The 21,085-nt window shown below is 32.1% G+C and overlaps 1 protein-coding gene, 1 long non-coding RNA gene and 1 pseudogene across 10 annotated transcripts; 1 reads left to right on the top strand and 2 right to left on the bottom strand.

The window, feature by feature from the left end:
* Positions 1 to 179: 179 nt before the first annotated feature.
* On the bottom strand, positions 180 to 18,851 carry LOC107365495 (uncharacterized). 8 transcript variants are annotated; one of them, XM_015933013.3, is made up of 5 exons: positions 18,450 to 18,851; positions 18,023 to 18,312; positions 17,250 to 17,890; positions 4,492 to 6,718; positions 180 to 2,105 (listed from the first exon to the last, which is right to left on the bottom strand). In XM_015933013.3, exons 4-5 carry the CDS (start codon positions 6,716 to 6,718, stop codon positions 280 to 282), a joined length of 4,053 nt encoding a protein of 1,350 aa, XP_015788499.2. In that variant the 5' UTR covers positions 17,250 to 17,890; positions 18,023 to 18,312; positions 18,450 to 18,851; the 3' UTR covers positions 180 to 279. The 8 variants fall into 8 exon arrangements, with proteins under 8 accessions (XP_015788499.2, XP_015788498.2, XP_015788500.2 ...); XM_015933012.3 differs by having other exon boundaries at positions 18,023 to 18,669; XM_015933014.3 differs by lacking the exons at positions 17,250 to 17,890; positions 18,023 to 18,312; positions 18,450 to 18,851 and adding an exon at positions 13,332 to 13,753.
* LOC107365496 (ras-related protein Rab-32 pseudogene) lies at positions 8,821 to 10,115 on the bottom strand (annotated as a pseudogene). The gene has a single exon (XR_001569444.3). The product of XR_001569444.3 is annotated as a ras-related protein Rab-32 pseudogene (transcript).
* Positions 10,974 to 12,215, top strand: LOC149094494 (uncharacterized). The gene is made up of 4 exons (XR_016200913.1): positions 10,974 to 11,264; positions 11,473 to 11,794; positions 11,873 to 11,975; positions 12,079 to 12,215. It is a non-coding gene; the product is annotated as an uncharacterized LOC149094494 (long non-coding RNA).
* Positions 18,852 to 21,085: the final 2,234 nt, after the last annotated feature.

Here is a 21,085-nt window from a genome sequence, read left to right as displayed (position 1 = left end):
ATATTAACAACTGGAAAGCTCATATTTTAGTGAATTTTTTCCCCAGTCTGGTGAACTCGATGAGTTTAAGTTGTGTGTTTTGTTGATGGATAAAGTGATGGAAAAATTCATTCCAGGACTAATTAAAGGTTCATAGTAAAGTTGATAAGTGTAATCAATTGTGTAAATTAAGACTGCAATTGATTATCAAATAATTTTTTATTATATTAACTTCTAATTTTTCATTGTTTAAAAACTATTTTAGTTGCTTAATTTCAAAAAGTAAGACTAGACAACAAATCAAGCATTGGTTTTCATGAAAACGGAAATGTCTTCAAATCCTGAATCATTTATCATATCAGGACTGTATTTTTGAATGACTTCATTATTCGCAGTTACATGACCATCAGGAGATTGGACATTTCTTGATTTATAATGGTCAGAGGTAATAATTTTCTCGACTCGCACTGTTGTAGAGCTGGAACTGGAACTGGTTGCAGGCAAACCATTTGATGAGACCAAAATGGCACTGTTAATTGGTCTCCTTCTCAGATCATTTCTTGGATTTTTCATTTCACGATTTTGCTGATCGTGACCATTAGTTACCATGGTCGGTGCATGATTGACTTCAGTAAATGAAACATTATCTACATATTCATAGGGCGATGATGCTGAGGTTTTTAGGTTTATGTATCCTTCATCGTCACCAATCGTAACCATATTATACAAAGTATATTCCAACTCTTCTTTTCTCAAAGCAATTTTATCCATTTCTCTTTGATCTCGAACAATTTCATCAATTAAAGCTTCATTTTCTGCCTTCAATCTATTCATGGCATCTGCTTGCGAGTTTCGAGCAATCTCCAATTGTTCCAATCGCTGCTTTAAAACTTCAATAGTAGATTGAGCTCGAACCAAATCACGACTCAAACCTTCATCCCTTTCAACTTGAGCTCTCAATCTTTTCAAGTCTATCTCTTTCAATTCCAGAACATCTTTGAGACTTTGAATTTCTTTACACAAATATGTTATCCTTTCTTCGGCTCGACGTGTCCTTCCATCCCGTTCCATTCGCATACTTTTCTCCATCTGGTTCATTCGATTATTGGCTTTAGTTAACTCATCAACCTTGTTTCTTAATTCGCCTTTGAGTTGATCAGCAAGAGCCTTTAGCTCATTTTTAACCTCTTCAACTTTAACCAGTTCTTCATTAAATTGTTTCTTCGCAGCATCCAATTCCAATTCAAAAGAATTGACTAGGTCAATCTTTTCCCGTTCATGGCGCCTCTCCTCATCAGCTAATTCACAGGTAAGTTTCTTGACCTCTTCCCTGAGTTCACTTTCAGCTTTATGATAGTTGACTTGTAATGATCTTAATGCTTCCTCTTGACTTCTAAATTGAGCATCAAGCTGATCAAAATTGTTTTGTACTTGAGACAATTGTGACCTCAGCGTGGGTCCATTCATGGAATCCAATTGTTGAGTCAAACGTTGCACAACAACCCCTAATCCTTGGATGATTAATGAAGAACGAGCAGACTCTTCACGAGCAATGGACAGTTTCCTCTGATGTAGAGCCGATAATTTACGATGAGCATCAAGCTCACGGCTTAAATAAGGGAATCCACCATTGATACCATTATCATGGTTTGTGCTTGAAACTGTAGTGGTAGACGTTTTAGCAGAGATGGAAATTGTTTTATCATTAATGTTCTGATTAAGTACATGTGCAACCGAGCTGGTACAGTTAATGGTGGCAATGTTATGGCTTGATGATTTGCTGATCATTTGACTTTTACTGTTAATATTCCGTCCTTCTGCCTGGTTAACTTGCCTCCATTTAGTTTTACTCTCATTTGGATCATCATTTTCACCAGCAACAGGTTCAACCTTTTCTCCTTCTCCACCGACTTTACTATTAGTTATGCCTCCAATAACACGAGGTTGTTTGTTGGATGCTAATGACGGCGATGATGATGTTGATGATACTAATGATTGGTTTGATAGGCAAAACGACTCCGGATTAAATTGTGTAATCTGTTCACTTGAATAATCATCAGCGCCGGCTGGTTGATAATGAGCTTTATTTGGGACCGCACTCTTTACATCAGGATCATCTAAGCTGGCTGGTTAACAACGGGAATCATAGCCAACAGTGAAATAAAAAATTCGGGACAGAAAACGAGAGAATAGGTAAAGGAGAGAAAAAAGAATAGAAAGAAAAGATTAAAGATTAAATTAACTGATCATCAAACAATATGTTTGTTTCATCTAAAATCTAAATCACTACAACTTGTCAACTGAACAATTAATTTGTTTGATGAGCACCAACAAAAAAAGAGGAGAAACCTCTTATTCCTCTTCACTCTCATATGATTTTGAAGTAAGGTAAGAAACAAAAAGGTGAGGAGTAAGATTGATGTCGAAGGTTATTATTATCATTATTAGGATTATTATTGTTGGATATTTTGTCTGCTCTTTTTTTTGGCTTGCTGGAGAAGCACAGGTTAATTGTAGGTTAAGTCACTGATCAGTTGATTGCTGATGATGGGATTGATAAAAGACAGTCGATGATTTGTTCACAGGTAAATTTACCAATTAGAATAGGCAACGATCTGAATTACGTTTAAATTTAGCAAACGATGAAAAAAAGTGTTGATTAAGAAGGATGCAATGAAAAAAAAGGTTAGCAGTTATTATACAGGTTGGTCACGGTGATGGGATAAAGATGTTAATAACTTGAATAAGTAAATTAATTGTAAGTTTTGCTTTGAAATGAATGATGTTGATTGCGAGAGTAACGGCGATGATAACAATTCAGCTCTACACAAGTAGCCAAATAAACCAATTAAACAGAGTAAACACTAAGATTTTAACAATTGAAAAAAAAGGTTAATATTTAGAGTGGACAATTTAGAGGACAAGAATAACAATGAATAGTAGTTAACCAACGGAAATTGTAGAAGGAAGAAACACTTTTTTACATTAATTAATAATCAGGAACCTTCTTGCTTTTGGTCAGTTGAATGTCCATCAATTTGTTGTCTCTTTTTGAGTGAAACTGGCAGAGTCCGCAAGGGTTATAAGTACATGTTTGAAACAACACGAAACAACAATTAATGCAAGTTGGTCTAGTTAATCATTAACAATTGTTGTTGCATATTAAGATGAATTTCACTCCAAATGGGTTAAAAAACATAAAACAAGTAGGACATTAATATCAAGATAATTTGGAAACATTTTCAGCAAATTATTGTTCCTTATAAAAACTAGATTTTTTGTTATTTTCAGATTGACCACAGTCTTGAATTGATCACCAATTTGTTATGAATTAGTCGAGCAACTAAAATTGTCCACTCAATGGTCTTTTTGCTTTTCTTGGTTAAACCAAGAACTAGGCTTGAGTAGGAAGCGGTCTATTAGTGATTCAGTTTGGTTTGAAACATTTGACGGACAATTTTAGATACTTGGCTGCCATTAATCACTGGTTAGATTAAGTATTGTGTTAGTCGATTAACTAATCAACTAATTATGAAATGGCGCGTTAAACAAATAATGAAATTGAGACGGTTGATTAATATGGACAAATTAATTTGTTATTGGACGTTTTTTGATTTCATTTAAAGGGTAAATTAATAACGTTAAAAGGTATTTTTAAGCTCAACAAGTTGTCATTTGTATTATGGATTATAAAGCAACGTGAAAAACATGAAAAATTGGTCAATATTATTTTCTTCATTCCTTTTGGTTTGTTACAATTGAAATTAAATCTCTTTTGTTTTGTTTTTTTGGTCAACGAGATGAAATAGGAAGGGAAGAGTTAGATTTATAACAAGATAATAAGGTTAATTAAATACTTTTGATTAATGAAATGACAATTGTATAACGATAAGACAGAAAAATAGATTTGCCATTTTTTCATCTCATTTTAAATTCGGAATTTCTTTTCTTAACCTAAACCTGAAATCTGAACAATTTTTATTTTACTTGGGCTATCATTAACTCATCTTAAACAATGTGGTTTTGCTGTTTGTTGATTGTTCAACTCGGTATCGATCTGAATTTCACTTTTAAGTTATAATAGAGTTGATTGAGATGGTTGATTGGTTAAGATTTAATTCATTTACCTTTGTAAATGAATTTGAAGGACAATTGAAAGTCTGAATAGTAGAGCACAGCTTTACTTTGATGATTTGTAAACTATTGTTTGGCTTCATGCTTAATCAACAGAATTAATCACTTTCCATCTAATCAATGGCTACATTGGAAGAAGCCTGAATAAGAATCAGAAACCACATTGTTTGATATTAAGCAAAGATTATGATAGGAAAGCAAATGAGAGATAGAGAGTGGAAGAGGAATTCATAATCATCACTTGATTGCTCATTTTAACTGGCAGGTTGTTGGAAATTAAGCAAAATAAAAAGCTTTCTAAAAGTTGTTCTATGCAAAAATATGGGCGAATAACTGGCGAAACAAAAACTTAATTAGAATGATTTCGAATGAAATTACTTTGGTTCAAAGATGACTGAAATAGACGACGTGAAGATGACGATGTTGGCTTTTTAATTGTAACCGTGCTTGAAGTGGTTATTGTAGTACCGTTGGAATAATTTAAAGGTGAAAGTGATGAAGGAGGTAATGGAGATGACCGATCATAACTTGATGAGGAATCGTCTGGAATGGGTGAAGATCCTGGAGATGTTGACAGTGATTTGGTAGTCCTTACTTTTGCCGATTCGGCAAAATGAACCTTCTTTGGAGTTGAACTGCGACAGTTGTGGACACCATTGTTGTTGAGACAATTTGAATCTTTTAATATTCCAGTTTTACTGCCTTTACGAATCCGTTGAATACTGGAAATTGAAGATGAAAAAGATGAAGGTGAAGAGGGTGAGTTTTCTTCCGTGGAACCTGATGAATCCAAATCAATGATATCTTCAGAGCGAAGGGTAACAACTTCAGGTATTTCAGCCTTTTTAACGGTAACTCTGATAACTTCTGACATTCGAGGTTCGTAAAGGTAATCATCACCATTGATATCACCACTTCTATTGCTATTATTATACACTGGATCAGAGATCATTATGGGCGAGGAAACATTGTTGTTTTTATGATGATGATGAGGAGTTGATGATGATATTGGTAAAGGAGAAGATGATAAAGATGATGGTGATAAAATCTCAGTGGCACTATTTCCCTCGCTGGTGGCTGAGCCTGGAGACAAGCAAACAGATCCAGTCAGAATGGAACTAGTTTCCCACGAGCACCCCGAGGAAGCATCATAAGAGACAGATTCACCGAGTCCTCCGTCTTCACTGAGGGCCATCTCTTGTGATGAAGATGATCCGGCGGTCGATGAAGGAGGGCGTAAAATGGTGTTTACATCTTCATTGCTTGACCGTGAATCAGTCCTAGAATCGATTAAGGAACCAGTAGGTGAAACACTTTCTTCATATGTGACCTTTTCTGTACAAGATTCAAATATTGGACTCAATGGCCGATCAGCTTCATCGGCGATAACGTCAATAGAGTTTTGAAGTCCATTTTGTTGTTGATGTTTTTGCTGTTGTTGTTGTAGTTGTTGTAGTTGTTGTTGATGCTGATGATGTAGATGCTGTTGTTGGTGGTGTTTATTAGATAACCTGCCATTGCTAGACTTGGAAGATGCAGTTATCTGAACTTGAATGAAAACATCATCAGAAGATTGTACTGAACCGTCCAAGGATACCGATGTTGTAGTAGGAGGTGGTGGTGGTGGACCAGCGGGTCTTATAATTTTGTTGACTTTTTCAACACTGATTTTATCAACTTCATCACAGTCATTTGTTACTGTTGATTGTTCACAATCATTACAAAAGCCATTAACATGCTGAGTTTCTAAATTTTCAGGTGAAGTTGATAACTTTGAATCTAGTCCAACTTCAGAATCGGAACCTTCTAAACAACATTCTGGTAATGTCACAATCGGGGCTGGCATTGAATTCACTTTGCATGAGTTACCAAAATGACCGGACCCATCAAGTGAAGAGGGCCTTGAAGATGAACCATTGACTCCTGGAGATGTCTGTTGATTGCTTGCTATTGATGGTGATATTGAACGATAAGTTACAGTGTTTGTTGGTCGATAAGTTGGACTGGCTGGTCTTCTAATTACAGGATCGCTACGACCAGTCATAGCAGCATTCCATGATCTACGAATATCTGAATTGCGTTGTAATAAATTATTGGCTCGACGACGTCTTCTTGAATCGGTGCGAAATAATCCATCATTTTCATTTTTATTATTCCCTCGACGAACAACTTTAATTGAGGTTGGTTGCTGTGCAGATTTAGTACTTTTAATTGAACCATTAGTAGATGAAGCCGATGAAGGAGTTAATTTAAATATACCCAAAAAGTTGCTAAGCTTTGTCATTGTTGTACGATCAGATTCGCTTGTTGGTGGAGCAGAAGATTCAATTTGATTTTGTTGTTGCGATGATGGAGCTGGTGTTGAATTTGATGATGAACTGGAAATTGTTGATGATGTCGACGTTGATCGATGGGAACTTGATTTACGAGTTGGACCAAATATCAGGTTACATCCAGTTGACTCACGAGCACTTTTTTCACGACTTTTTGATCTCATGGGTATCGTTGACTTTTCAATCAAATCAGCTCCTTTGTAATTAGATAATGGTTCATTTGGGTCAATAATTGAATTACCATCCAAATTACGAGTCCATTTAACTTTCATCTAAAACAAAAGTGACAAGAAACAAAACAAAACAAAAATAAGGTTAAAAAGAAACTAATAAATAAATAATTAGATCACAATGATACACAATAATGGCAACGCAATAACAATAACTTAACAATAAATTGTCACTATTATCATATTAAGCTAACCTCATGCATAACATAAATCGAGTAAAGATGAACCATAATAAAATATACACAATCTATATTACAATCATCTGTTTGACAAGTGAATTAGATTAGACCAAAATTTCACAATTGCAGACTGTTTGTTACATGGTATCTCTTGAAAAATGGAAACATCACAATAAAGGTATTTCATGTGAATGAAAAAAATCAGACTAAGTTAAGATGGTCAAGGTTTAACACAAGGTATAATAAACAACAATTAAAGTCCATTTGAAATGTCTAAACAATGTTACCGCGTTGCATAAATTATAAAATATGAAACAAAAAATGATATAATAGTTGACAACAGCGACACTCTTTGAAGACAATGTTAAATAAAATGTTTGTTAACGTTAAGTAAAACAAAAATAAATAGTTTAAGTGTATATCATTAAAATAGTGACAATTAAAACAATTAACGGTTGATGGATTTGCACCTCTTAATGGTCACACCCGAAGGTTAATATCGTCAATTATAATCGTGAATTTAAATTGTGGAAAGTTTGTTGGTTGGATCATAAACAGTAGCAGTAGTCAAACAACATCAGAAGATGCATCGTCTGCAGCCAAAAATCATAAAGGTATGTATCAAGAGATGGTTATAAGTTGAAACTTTTAACTGTTCAAAACAACAACTCGAGCAGAACTTATTTAAGAATAAGAAATAACAATAATACAAAAAAACGATGATGATGATGATAATGATAGCGATGATAATGATAATGATGGGAAATGAAGGAGTTAAGTTTGAGGCCTCACAGTTATAACCTCACCCTTGTTAGGGGCTTAAACCATTGTTAAGTAAACCTATTGGTAATACATATTTTAATACCATAAAATATGGTAACGTTTGGTTTGTTGTTTATTGTTATTATTTTAATTTATCACCATTATTGTAGTAATATATTGTACTTTTTTTAAAACTAGTATATTATATGTTTAATTTCAATTGTTGTTTCCATTGGAGTTTAGGTGATCAAAAAGGTGGAAGGTGTTGAAGTGAAGATGGCCAAGATTGGTAAAAGTAAAAAAAGGCGGAAGACGTTGAGATGCTCTGTCATTGTAAACAATTAAAAAGGGGCTAAATAATGTTTCCTAAATTGTTGCTCAGCTTCCGTAATAATTTATATATCATGTTTTACATTCAATTCTTGATTTTACTAAATATGATTCTTTTTTTTCTCCCTTCAGTTTCAGGTGGATCAACAATACAGTCTGCATTGAAAGACAGCAAAACTAGATTTTGATTTTTGGCCTAATTTCAGTGTAATGAATCACTGTGATGATGATACATACAATTATGATTACATTGACTAATCATAAAAATTGGGAATCGTTTTTCAGGAAGAGAAAGTGAAATGTTTAATGATGGAGCAAATTTGGTCAATAATTGAACCAAATCATCATTTGATATGATAAATTGAAAATATTGAGAGTCATTGGAAATGTACAGTAAACAATTATACTCTGTAACAATTTCAAGTGTTAAAAAGGTGTAACGATTCAATGTAATTCAGATTTTTGGTGAACAAGTTTAAATTTTGTACAAATTTCAAGTCAAACATGTAAATGTCAGAGTTTGAACTTTGTGATTGATTAATAGTGATAGATTTGGAGGTTAAATAGTTAATCAATTTGCACAAAAATAGGACAATAAGGTAAATCAAGATTGAAAATAGAGTTTTTTAACGTTACATTTTCAACTTATATTAATAGCCATGTTAATATTGCTATTAATATCAATAGAGTTAGAAGTTGTTTATCGCGATTGTAAATAATGATTGTTGAAGTGAGTGTTTTTTGTGTTTCATAAATTTCAAAGCTACTTGCATTATCAACATTATGTATTTATGATGATTGAATTATTAATCAATTTATCAGGTAAGGTTTCAATTTGGTAAATGAAATTAACAATTCAAAACATGTACAAGATGTTGTTAAAAATATCACCTTTAATTAACCAATTCTTTCAGGTCTGCCTTGAAGGTATTCACAGGATTCGAAGGAGGATTTTCATCGATCACATAAAATTTTTCAACCAATTTATCCAATTGTAGTAATTGTTGGTTGCAATAAATAATTATAACTTGGTAAGATCATTTTTTTTAATCAGTTCATTTCAGTTGATCAAATGATTTTAATTATCTTTTTCTCTCTCTCTCTCTCTTCCCCTCTCTCTTTATGTATATTTGTTTCAGGCTTGTCAACAACATGTCTTGACTGGAGTTGAATCATCCTGTTGTCGGGTTATTTTGATGCTCTCGTTAAAATTATCATCTCGATCCAATGAATTTTGCTTCTGCATAATTAATGATATCAAAAACTGAGCCGCCTCATCAATGTTTATATTTTCCTTGGCTGATGTGTAAAACCAAGCTTCAATCCCGTGATCACGGCAAAAGGAGTCTAAAAATATGGTATCCAAAGCCCATTCACCTTTTTCCATGTCACATTTGTTTAACAAGAGTACAGTTGGTACTCGGGAACCATCGGCAAGAGTCACTTTCGAGTCGAGATCACTTTTCCATTTTGGTATAGCATCTAGGGTTTGTTTACGGGTAACATCACAGACGATAAATGCACCAACAGCCTCCTTGTAATAGACTCTGGTCATGTTGCCAAATCTTTCCTGGCCAGCAATGTCCCACAATTGGATTCGGACAATCTTATCGTCACCCCATTTAACCGCTTTCAGGGCAAAATCGACTCCAATGGTGGACCGATAATTGGTTGAGAATAACTTGTGAACATATCTTTTAACAAACGAGGTTTTACCAGAAGCAATCTCACCAATAACCAATATTTTGAAAAGGTATTCTTTGAATTGATCGGCTGGGCCGTTATAAAAGGTTGAACTCATACCCAAAAATGGTTCAAATGGTTATTAACAATGTTAAATTTGAGATGATTATAGTGATGAATATGATGAATATGAAGATGATGATGAATGATGAATATGATGAAAATCAAGATTAGATCTCTTAGATGACAGTATTGAAAAGGTTGAGTTAAAAATGTACAACAATTTAAGAAGTAGCTTGGAATGTAATTGTTCACTTGGATGCTGGATTAATTGTCACACAAAGATTGACAGGGACACAATTTTAACGTTAATCATCCAATGGTGATGTGGTATAGTTAATAATTAAGAAAGCAGATTGATTGTAATTTTATTACAGCATTTACAAGTTGAACTGGCTAAACAAAACAAAGTAACTCAAACAAGGTATCTTATTCAAGGACAATTTTATCATCTCATTGTTAATTTAACCAATTCTCACTCTTTTCATCATCACCACTATTATCATTCTAATCATAATCATTATCAAATTGTTTCAAATACAAATTCTTGATTAGCTTTTTATTGGATGCACTGTATTTTAGTAACACCAAAGGTATTCAACCTGATTGTCAAGTAGTCAAATGATTAACCTAAAAAAGTCTGCCAATGTGATTATTTGACCACAATTTTATACCATTTGATTATAACAATGATATTATCAGATAATCTACAGATTGATTAATTATTGTCTTTATTTATTTGTTTCTTTCAGGTCATTTCTTTCTGTGGTAGTCACAATCTATTTATGTATTTCAATCACCTTTGGATAAAGCTTTTTTTTGTGGAATGAAATGTGTTTAAAAATTGACGCAACTGTATTTCAAACTGAAGGATTATCTAGCATGATGATAAACTTTCTCACCAGTTTTCATGGAAAATCAAAGTTGCACTTGCACCAAAAACACACAATAACTGTGTTTAAACGATGATTGTCAACTCTGAAGTTACGCCAAGGATTGAAAGTGAATTTTAAATACATAATTTGTAACACTATCAACAATTGTTTCCGATTACAATACATTGAAGGATTGCATTTCGTTGTGAAAAAAGATCTCACCTGTAATACTTCGTAAAAATTGCACCTTTACAGTTGAAAGAAAACATTTGCTCAGCGATTATTTAATTGTCTCATCTAGACGTGTTCATTCAATCTAATCATGGTAGACACAAGGATGGTGGTAAAGTTAATCTTGAAGCTCAAGCAATTTAAAACTTATTCATATGTTCAACCCTATCTACCAAGACTCTTCAATGTTGCTGAAACACAATGCTTAACATGAAAAAGTTGGCCAATGCATTGGATTCCATGAAAAGTTAATGGTGTTTTTTATCTAATCAGACCACATAATAGACAACATCAAATTACATGACTACTGATATGTCCAGAAGATGGTTTAAAAATCACGATTCAAGCCTTAAAATTTACACCATGAAAGTATGATCTAAAATTTTTTGACCAACTTAAAACGCTATTGAATAGACTTGGATGGAAAACCAAACAAAACTAAATTATCAACAAAACACGATGAAAAGTGTAACTAAAAGTCTTACAGATTGCTGAGAAGCTTTGAATTTTAAAGTTGCTCAGCTTTTTAAGCTTTTATTCATTGTTTGTTAAACCTTGTTTGGTCAATGTGGAGAAACATTGGCCAGTTTGTCAGCCGCAATTTACTTGAAACAATTGTTGATTCATATCTTGACCATTCTTCATTTATCTTCCTCTTCTTCTCCTCCTTTGCCAGGCCTAACAATATCACCATTCCAAGTAAAGAAACAGTCACAATCAACAAGTCCATTTTAGTGTTAACCTCATTAATCTTGAGTTAATCTTGAAGGCAACTCACCGAGCTATCGTAATCATTATCTGTCTTACTGTTAAGAAGCAAAAGATGATTATGATGATGAAAAAAAGGAACGAAAAGGGACGATAAAGCGGAGCACATTTCTTGCAACCCTCGGCAGAGCAAAATAAAAGGCCATTTTAATGGTATCATGTTTTTACTCAGCTATTGAAACTATCAAAGATTTGTTTTAAGGATTTAAATGTACACCAATAAGTTGAAGGTAAATATAAATATATGAAACAGAAAATGAAAAATTATTTCATTCTCAATGATTATGGTTCACTTTAACCTGTTTCAGGCCTTGAAAGATCAAGACAAATCTTCCTACTTGAATCTTTTATTCAAACTTAAATTGAATCAACAAACATAACAGGATAACACTCAGGTAGAGACGATAAAATGTGAGAATCACAGTTTTAAAATATAAAGTGTAACAAACGCACATTAATGAATGTATAAAATATCAAAAATGTAACAATGTTTTTCCCTTCATTCTATTAACAGATCAACAGTTATAAATGATTATAAATGATGGCAACCCATGATATTGAACAATCATATTTGAAACGTGAATATCTTGATGGTAATTCTTGGATAAATCAATCGTAAATTCAAAAAGCAGCCTTCTCTTGCTCGTGTTATATTGATGGGTTGTAAATCAAATTGTCACTCTTGAACTGATTTACTTTTATGTGTGTGTATTCAATATCAAAAGTGAATCTCATTCATGATTGGCAAAGTGTTCATTTCAATGTGTGCTTTTTGCTTAACAATCAACAATTTAACTATTCAATATGGTGAAGGAGCAAATTAAAAGTAAACAAGAAAAGTGCAATAAATGCAAAATATTGTACCGTTATTGATTGGTAAAACGTAATTGTAAGGTTAATGGTTAAAGCCTGTTATTCAAAGTGGATGGATTCAATGTTGAATTTACTATTCAACCGACTGTGGGTTTTGATTAATCTGTCAAACTGACAATGATCAAGGACAATTTAAGAGGTGCAAAATTGAACGCCCAGAGCTCAGCAAGAGCTGGAAAACCAAGGGAACGTGCCAAGATGATTGGACCAAACGAAAGTCATTTTTTGGTGATGAATATAACGATCATGGTGAAAGTTGAATGGTGAAGCAAGCAAAAGCAAAAGATGGACTTGAAAGATAATGAAAAAAAAGCCTTGATTGATGAGTGTAATTCAGTGTAACAACTTTCAACTTGCTATCAAAAATCAAACAATTTAACCTCTAAACAGTCAGGTTTAAAAGACAAGAAGCAAATTGATAGGAATTACAAGCAAAATCAACATTAAAAACAAGGAAACAGAAATGGGATCAACAAAAAATCAACAATCATCATGATTAGTAGAGAAAATTAAACAGTAAAGCAATCAAATTTGGATTGATTTCTTTCATCTTTTTCTCTCCAACCCAATCAATGATTGAAAAATGAAAACAATCAACAGTAAAATGACACTCTTATAGTATTAATTGCTATCTTCTTTAATTCTGACAATCATGATTAAAGTCGATTTCATCGATTCAACCTTCATTTCTGGTTAATGTTATTGTTCATCTTTGGCAAACAAACATCTCGTTATTACCATTGTTTTCATGTTTTCATCACAACAACAATTTATAAATTTAATTTCAAAGGCGCATATTTAATCAACAATCGGGTTAATTTGTTTAATGTTAAACAAGAATTAAAAAGCAACAAACATTGAAGAAAATGAAAGAAAAACTAAATTTAGTTTTACCTTGAAACCCCCATTGGAATCATGATTATGTTGATTAAAACCTTTGAAACCTTTTCTCCAATCAATTCTGTAGCTTATGTTGGACACTGATTGTAGAGAAACAATTTGATGATTTATCAACCAATTGTTGAATGGCTTTAGATTAACAATGATGATCAAGTTGATGGCAATTGGCGATTAGATTAACCGGTTGACAATCAGTTGGAAATGAAAGCGTTCAACATTTAAACAATATTAAGTACAAGAATCAAAGGGTAACTTGTGTTCAGTAAATGTCGATTCAATGGTTAATTGTAAAAGGTTGTCACACAAATTATGGTTATCAATGGATCCATGTACAAGTTATAATTAAGGAAAGCAATTTATTGTATTAAAGCAACAATCAATTGACAACTTAACACAATCAAGTTGAACTGACAATACAAAAACAAGGTAACTTTCAACGTAATATCAATTCAAGGTTACTTCTCACTCATCATCATCCCAATCATCCTAATCATCCTAATCATCATCATTATCATCCAAAATCATCTTATATTTTTTCAATTGACTTCCTTCACTTTGACAGTTAACAATATGAGCAACAAATTGATTATTTGTGTCTTCATCTCTTCACTTTCACCTTAACCATTCCAATTGTATTTAAACCCTTGTTCATCATTGTAAATCAACCATAATTTAATCATCAGCTTAATCATCAGTTAAATCATCAGTTTAATCAACAATTTCAATTAGACGGCAATCATTCAAAATTAATGCGCTTCATTACAATTTTTCATTTTCTGCTATTTTTTGTTGTCAGGCTTTACCTAGTTGCTATAGCTGAATCAGCTGAGTCTTTTATCCAACAATTTTGATTAGCCAGAAATGTTAATTAAATATATGATAATCCTAATCAATGATTAACATTTTCCTTGACCGATAACTGTTAATCAATTCAGTAAAAACAAAATAACGTCAAATTGAAAATTCACTTTTCTGCAGACATTTTTGTTCTAGTTAACCAGTCAAAGTGATTGTTAAGCTTTACTGATTGCTTCTAATTTGTTAACTGTTATATGATTCTTTAACTAACCTCGAAACTTAACACAATTAAATGACAATTTAAATTAAAAACAATAATAGAAACAAATTGTCCTGTCAATTGATTATCCTTGGCAACAGTGAAAGACTAATTGTTTAAAAATGGAAAATATTTTCAACATGAATTTGTTAAAAACAATTCAACTGTAATTCAGATTAACTAACAAAATTAAAGACAAATAATGAATAAATTGCTTTAGGTTTTGCTATTCATTTCAAGGTAATAACTTGAAACTAATAACTCATTTTACATTGTAATCAATCAATAGCAATTTAGGTTAACCAAGGTTTTACAAATTGTTACCAATGAACAGTTTAACCAGAAGTCTCATTTTTGGGTTGAAAGTGGCAATCAATAACAAAATTTAATTTCACTGGTAACACACAATTAACATTGTTTCCAATTGGACTTTCACTTAACACTAGACAATCAACTTTAACCTAAATCATCTCATTGTCTCTCTGATTGTTCACCTGATCAACTGGTGAAACAATTAAATCTATGACCTCATTTTTATCCTCCAACAAGATTCAATGAATTAATTTTGTCATATTTCATAGTTAATCATATTCATAATTATCACATTATCATCATTATTTTTGCCTTCTCATTAAAACTCTGGTTTAATATTTAGGTTGCACCAAATAAACCCAATAATGACACAGAGAAATGATTGAAGCAAATCTTAACCCAAATCCAATCGCTTTAATCGATTCAATTTCATCTGAAAATAACTTCAACTGTTCAAGAAATTCTGGTTTGCTATTTAAATATCATTTTTGCTTATTAACTGTAACATATCTCAATGTCTAATCGTTTATAATTGCACTCATTTAAATGATCAAATTACATTGTAATGCTTATGTGTTTAAGTTAATAGTAGACTTTAATGTATTTTAATGGTTAAAAGCACTTCAATTGTAATCAGTTGATCATCATGGTTGGTTTAAATGAAGATGTAGACTGATCAAGGTAAGCATTTTCCTTTAAATTAAGAGATTCCCATTAACAAGGTTAACTGTTGGTTGATCATAAAACGTTAATAATTAACTCGACTGTTAATTTTTTGTTCTCATTTTCATGTTTAATAATTAGTAAATTTGTTGCTAAAATTTAAATAACAATTAACCATTTCAGGTAAATTAAAGTTGCGATCAAACCAAACCCAAAAAAATGATGTTTAATGTAAGAGCTTTGATTTTGTTGTTGTTTTGCTGCTAAAATTTAATTTAAAATTATTAAATTGTTTCAAATGAACATGAATTTGTGTATATTATTAGGAAATACAAATAATGTTGATATATAAATTGGTTCAATTGAGTGGTATTTGGAAAGCAAATGGACTGTTAATGTGTTATTATCTGACCAATTGAATTGAGTAGTAAATGATTGATCTTTTTAATCATCATCAATGTTAATATTAAAAGTAAATAAATTGTTAAATGATATAAAGAAGGTTTAATTTGATTTAAATGGCATCTGAAATAAGGTAACATTCAAACTGTAAACAAGAGTCTATCAAAAGAAGAGTAAATGAAAGGAAATATATTTTTCATTTGTGATTCTCATTTGAAAGGATATTTTATTATCACAATATAAATGGTAAAAAAAGTTAATCAAATAAACATCATGTAAGGTATTCAGAGATGGATAAAAGGTTTGAAATGATTGAATCACTTTTGGCATTCATAATAATAATATGTAAAAATGAATGTAACATTGAACCAGATAAACAAAAGGTTAAACCAGTTAACCCAAAACAGTTAACCAACAACAGAAAACAGTTTTTTTCCTATTATTGTGGGTTTACATGTTTTTCAATCTGATAAAACCATAAAGTAATGATAATTTAAGATGAAGATGATGGTGATTAGGATGAGGATGAAGAAGATAATGGTTTTACAGAGGAAGGCTCAACGGTTTGTGAGTGAAACAAGCTTGATATCTTGAGGGTATAACAGGTAAACATTGAGAGTTTTAGCAGTGTTGAGCATTTTTGTTAAGGCTAATCAACAGGTATCTAGATGAAGATAACCATGATGATGAAAATGAAAACTTGAAATAAGGTAAGAACAGCCTTAAGTGAATGAGAGGTTAACTTGGTTGCTTTCAATGTGCTTTCTGATCAGTTCGCCCAACGTCAACCATTTACCCGGCGGGTGAACAACAAATTGATTTCCGTCTTTGACCTGATCATAATCATTATTATCATAGTCATTTACAATTGATCATTATGATTTTAATCATGGCCATTGAACCAGAATTATGTGAAAAGGGTGAAAGGTAATTTGCTTTTTTTGTTTCTCATTTTTACTTCTTCTTCTTCATCTCTCTATCATTATTTTTGCTGTTGTTGTTGCTTTTTGTGTTACTTGCAGGCAAATGAAAGTTCAATTTGTTAATGATCAATGATTAAGAGTCTTGATTGTCTCTTTACAATTGAACTTAATTAACGATAGCAACAAGAAATGCCTCAATTGCAGTCCAATTGTTATGTTGACAGTTTTCATGTTTTTTTGTTGCTTTTGCTTTTACTCTTGTAAATACACCTTTTGCATCTTTAACCTGTCATGATAGCTTATTGTAAATTATCATTATTGGTGTAATTATTGGTGGAAAAGGTTTTATTGAAAGTTTTAACATTTCCTTACAATCGGCATTATTTGATAATCACAATTTCCTGCAATTGATCACAATTTCAATGAATCGACATCATTTTTTTCAAGCAACTATTCATTGCTTCTGATGGCTTCATTGGTAATTTGATGATCAGCTGAGATCAATGGTTTTTGGGTTGACAGAGAAGTTGAAATGATTTGTGACTTTATGCTTACCTTTGCTGGTTTGTGTTTATGTTGGCTGGTAAAGTTGATTAGTAAAAATTAAATCCCAGTTTCTGTGCCTTGAACTTGTTAAGCTGTAAAGCTGTTTAATATGAATAAGAAATCAGTCAAAATCACAATTTTTTTGCGGGTAAATTTGTTATATTAAGATATTAATAGTGATCCGTGATCAGCAAATGAACCATTGTTATTCTTGCTCTTGGTGTTTGATAGAGTGACATTTGGATAATAATTCACAGTCACACACAATAAATCAAGTTCAAATGGATATAATAATTGAATAAATCCAGTTATGGGTTATCAATCAAGGAACAAGGTTATTTCCGGTTCAGTGGTGTTCACATAAAACTAGATGATTTAATAGCAGCAGCAGAAGCAGCAACAGCATCAGACAAAATCATTCAGCAATCATATCAGTTGTGCAAGTTGGCTGATCAATTCAATGAATTGGTGTTGGAAATGAGCGGAAAAAAAAGAAACATTCAACAAAATGAATTTGAGATTCAAGATTCCAGTGGTGGCACAGTCAGATAAATGTTGACAGTTTGTTGACAATTAACAGAATGAGATAATTCAATTTTCACCCAATTCGGTAGCAGCAATCAAATTGTAAATCACCTCCTACTTGAGCCCTGCAAAGAAGGAGGAGGAGGAGGAAGAGGAGGAAGATAAAAATGACGAGGTGGAGGTGGAGGGGAAAAGATGAAGGAAAATGTATCAATAATTTTGCACAAAAGTAAAGAGTTGAAATGAACTGCACTCACAGGCTAAATAGAGATGGATAAGAGCATGATAACGGAGCCACATGAATGTTGAACCAGGATTTAGGTTGAATGGATGAAACTGTTGCACATTCAATTGAATCTCATGTTTCTCTGTGGATCAATATTGACTGTCTTTGTGGCTCCTTTCAGTTAACTGGTAAAGTCAATTGAATGCAACATGTTTCCAGTAGCTGCTAACGAAACATGATACAGTTGATTGCATTGACAATTCAATGGACTGATACTAAATACCAATGATGAGGATGAAGAGGATGGTGGAACCGAAGAAGCTGGAGAGAAAAAAGAAGAAGAAAAAGAAAAAAAGAAAGGATTAAAAAAAAGACTAAAAAAAGGAGTGAACAAGCAGGGAAAAGGTTGAGAGCGACTGTTAAAAAACAGATTTTGATGGAATGAGTTTCAACTTAACTCTGAAGGAGTTTCCAGAAGATGAAGATGAAGTGAGTTGAGTGAGTTTTGTTGATGAATTTTTATTTTTGCAAAAGCAGAAAGTGAAGAGTAACTGGAAAAAAATAGACAGTAAACAGAAAGAGTCTTAACAAGGGACAAGTGTATGGGTATAAAAAAAAGTGTTGAAGGTAACCAAAACCAGTTAACAATTTTGCTTTCTTCTCGCATTACACCTGATGGTATATTCCCAGTTGACGATAGCACCTATGAAAGACGCTCAAGTCGCTGGTTTACAGTATTTATGGCGAAAATTTGATAACATTCAACATTTGACCAGAATCATGAATCTCTCATAACTCTACAAGTTTCCTCCAAAGTCATTGATTCAAGTCGTCACCTCGTTTGGGTAAAATTTTTGTTTCTAATGAAACCCAATTGCGACTTTCACACAAAGGTGTCGTGATCTGAACCACACTTGATATCAACATTGGCTTTTGTATTAGATTTGTATTTGCGTTTCCTATTGGTGTAAGTTGGTGGTTATACAAACGATCTTAGTGGATGTAAGCGAGTGAATATAAAACAATTAAACTTTCATTTGTTGATTTTTGGGTGTTGATTGTGCATTTCTTTTGATCGTTTTTTATTGCTTACCCAACCTAAGTTATAAATAAATTAAATTTTATATATAAACCAATATGAAAAGGTAAGTTGATGATGATTGTGTTTAAATAATGAAAGTGAATCAATAGACAGTTGATTTTGTTTCAAATATACACTGTTCATTATTTGCTTTTTTTTACCCATTTTTTACAGCTTCTTTTCACTTATAAACCCAAACTCATCTAACCCAAACCTGATAACTGGTTCCGGTTTTGCTTTCCATTTTACTCCAACTGGCTGATTAACTTACTGATGAGAGGTAAACAAAAGCCTCGATCATCAGATTAATTTGTCTTGGATTTGGATTCATGTTATTGGCACAATCAAAGGCAAAACTAGCTTTTACAATGGGATTAATTGTTGGACAAATAATTTAACTTTTACAACAGGTTAAATGCAACCTTAAAAAATCTCATAAATACAAATTACTTTATGGGAAGAAAAAGCAAAGTGAATTACAATTGATTACAATTTTACCACAATTTAGGGAAAGAGGTAAAAGAAGGAGGATTAAATTTAGTTGAACAAGATGATCATGATTAGCTAAAGAAGATACAATCGTAAGGAAAAGAAGAAAAGATTATCCTGTTTTGTTCAGTGTTTCCGTATTTCAGGATGGTACCATTTTTACCACCATAATGAGCTTTTTGCTACTTTACAAGCTTCAAATCAAATTGTGATAATTTTCAATTGCAATTTCACCATCAAATAACGTTCAAATTGAATCCATTGAAATGGTAGCAGAAAATATATTTACCCAAACTCAAGGAAATACAAGGAAACGCTTTTATTTTCAATATTTTGTCAACTGAGTAAATTGTTGTCATAAAGTGATTTCAATCAAAGACAGTCCAACCGATTCTGATGGAGAGTAAATAGTCGACTGATATTGGTTCATTAAATGTTCAGTTTTTTGGGTTAACCTTCAGAGATCATTATTGTCAATTTGATTAGACAGGTACAAGTTAATTTACAATCAATCACCAATGTAAATATATAATGATGATGAAGTAATCAAATGGTTGGAATAATATTTATATTATTTTGATGGATTGATGTTCACAAGAGTAAACATTGTTTACAAGATTGACTCTTGGTGTTGATCAGTTATTACATGGTTTATTGATGCATTAAACTGATCAGAGCAATGGCCAGTTCCAGAATTGACCTTCACAAAGTTCATTGCTTGTACCAAAACCTTGGATTTGTATCAAGCAAAAAAAAACGTCAAAAATACATACAATAATGAGATGAGAAGCTAAATATTACACAGTATTTGGTTCACAATTTACGGGTTTAGTAAAAGACTTTTTGCTTCTTAACATGCAAATCGTAGGTAACATACAAGTTAATGATGAAGATAATTTAAAGCGTGGTTTATTCATCAATCAAATGTGATACAAAATTATCATTACTATTATAATTGTGTAAAGGCAACCTTGAGTAACAACAACCCTTATTATGAGAAACACGCAATTTTGATTTAATTTATCGTAATCAACTCAACTTGTAACAAGACCTTTTAATTTGCCTGATCAAGATGAGGTATTAAACAGCCTGAAAAATTAAGGTTTGCCAAGTGATTTTCAAATGGTTACCATCATCTTCATAATCATAATTATCTTCATCATTAACTTTGACTATCAAAATGAATGAAAAAACAATTGAAAATGTAATAAAACAATAAGAGTTTAAAGATTAAACATTCAGATATTCATTGCAATTCAACTTTCAAATTGTCCATTCAACTTTAATCTTAATCGCAACTGATTTACATTTAGTCTTTAAATTGAGCTTCACCATTGAACCGATCATGTATTAATGGATGAATCGCTTTTGACCAACCTCTGAACATGTTATCAAAAGATTACTCTTTTTATCGGAATTCAGGTTAACCTGTTCACTTTCACACTGACCAAAGATTCAATTTTAAGGTCATCATCGAACTGATTGGTGCTATTTTACAATTTAGATTTTCCTTTTTCTTTGATT

Source organism: Tetranychus urticae, chromosome 1, assembly GCF_039701765.1.
Source record: "Tetranychus urticae isolate SD_2017Ah chromosome 1, NJAU_TeUrti_SD_1.0, whole genome shotgun sequence".
NCBI classification, from domain to species: Eukaryota; Metazoa; Arthropoda; class Arachnida; order Trombidiformes; family Tetranychidae; genus Tetranychus; species Tetranychus urticae.
Note: the sequence above shows the minus strand (reverse complement) of the source record. Positions and strands in the feature narration are given on the sequence as shown.

What these genes read in the sequence shown, in the direction of transcription:
- LOC107365495 (XM_015933010.3), bottom strand. Translation starts at nt 6,906, where the DNA reads ATGGTTCATCTTTACTCGATTTATGTTATGCATGAG. An exon ending in CGATTTATGTTATGCATGAG is followed by an intron (nt 6,719 to 6,870) that starts GTTAGCTTAATA and finishes CTTTTGTTTTAG; the next exon opens with ATGAAAGTTAAATGGACTCG. An exon ending in TCAGTCATCTTTGAACCAAA is followed by an intron (nt 2,106 to 4,491) that starts GTAATTTCATTC and finishes GTTGTTAACCAG; the next exon opens with CCAGCTTAGATGATCCTGAT.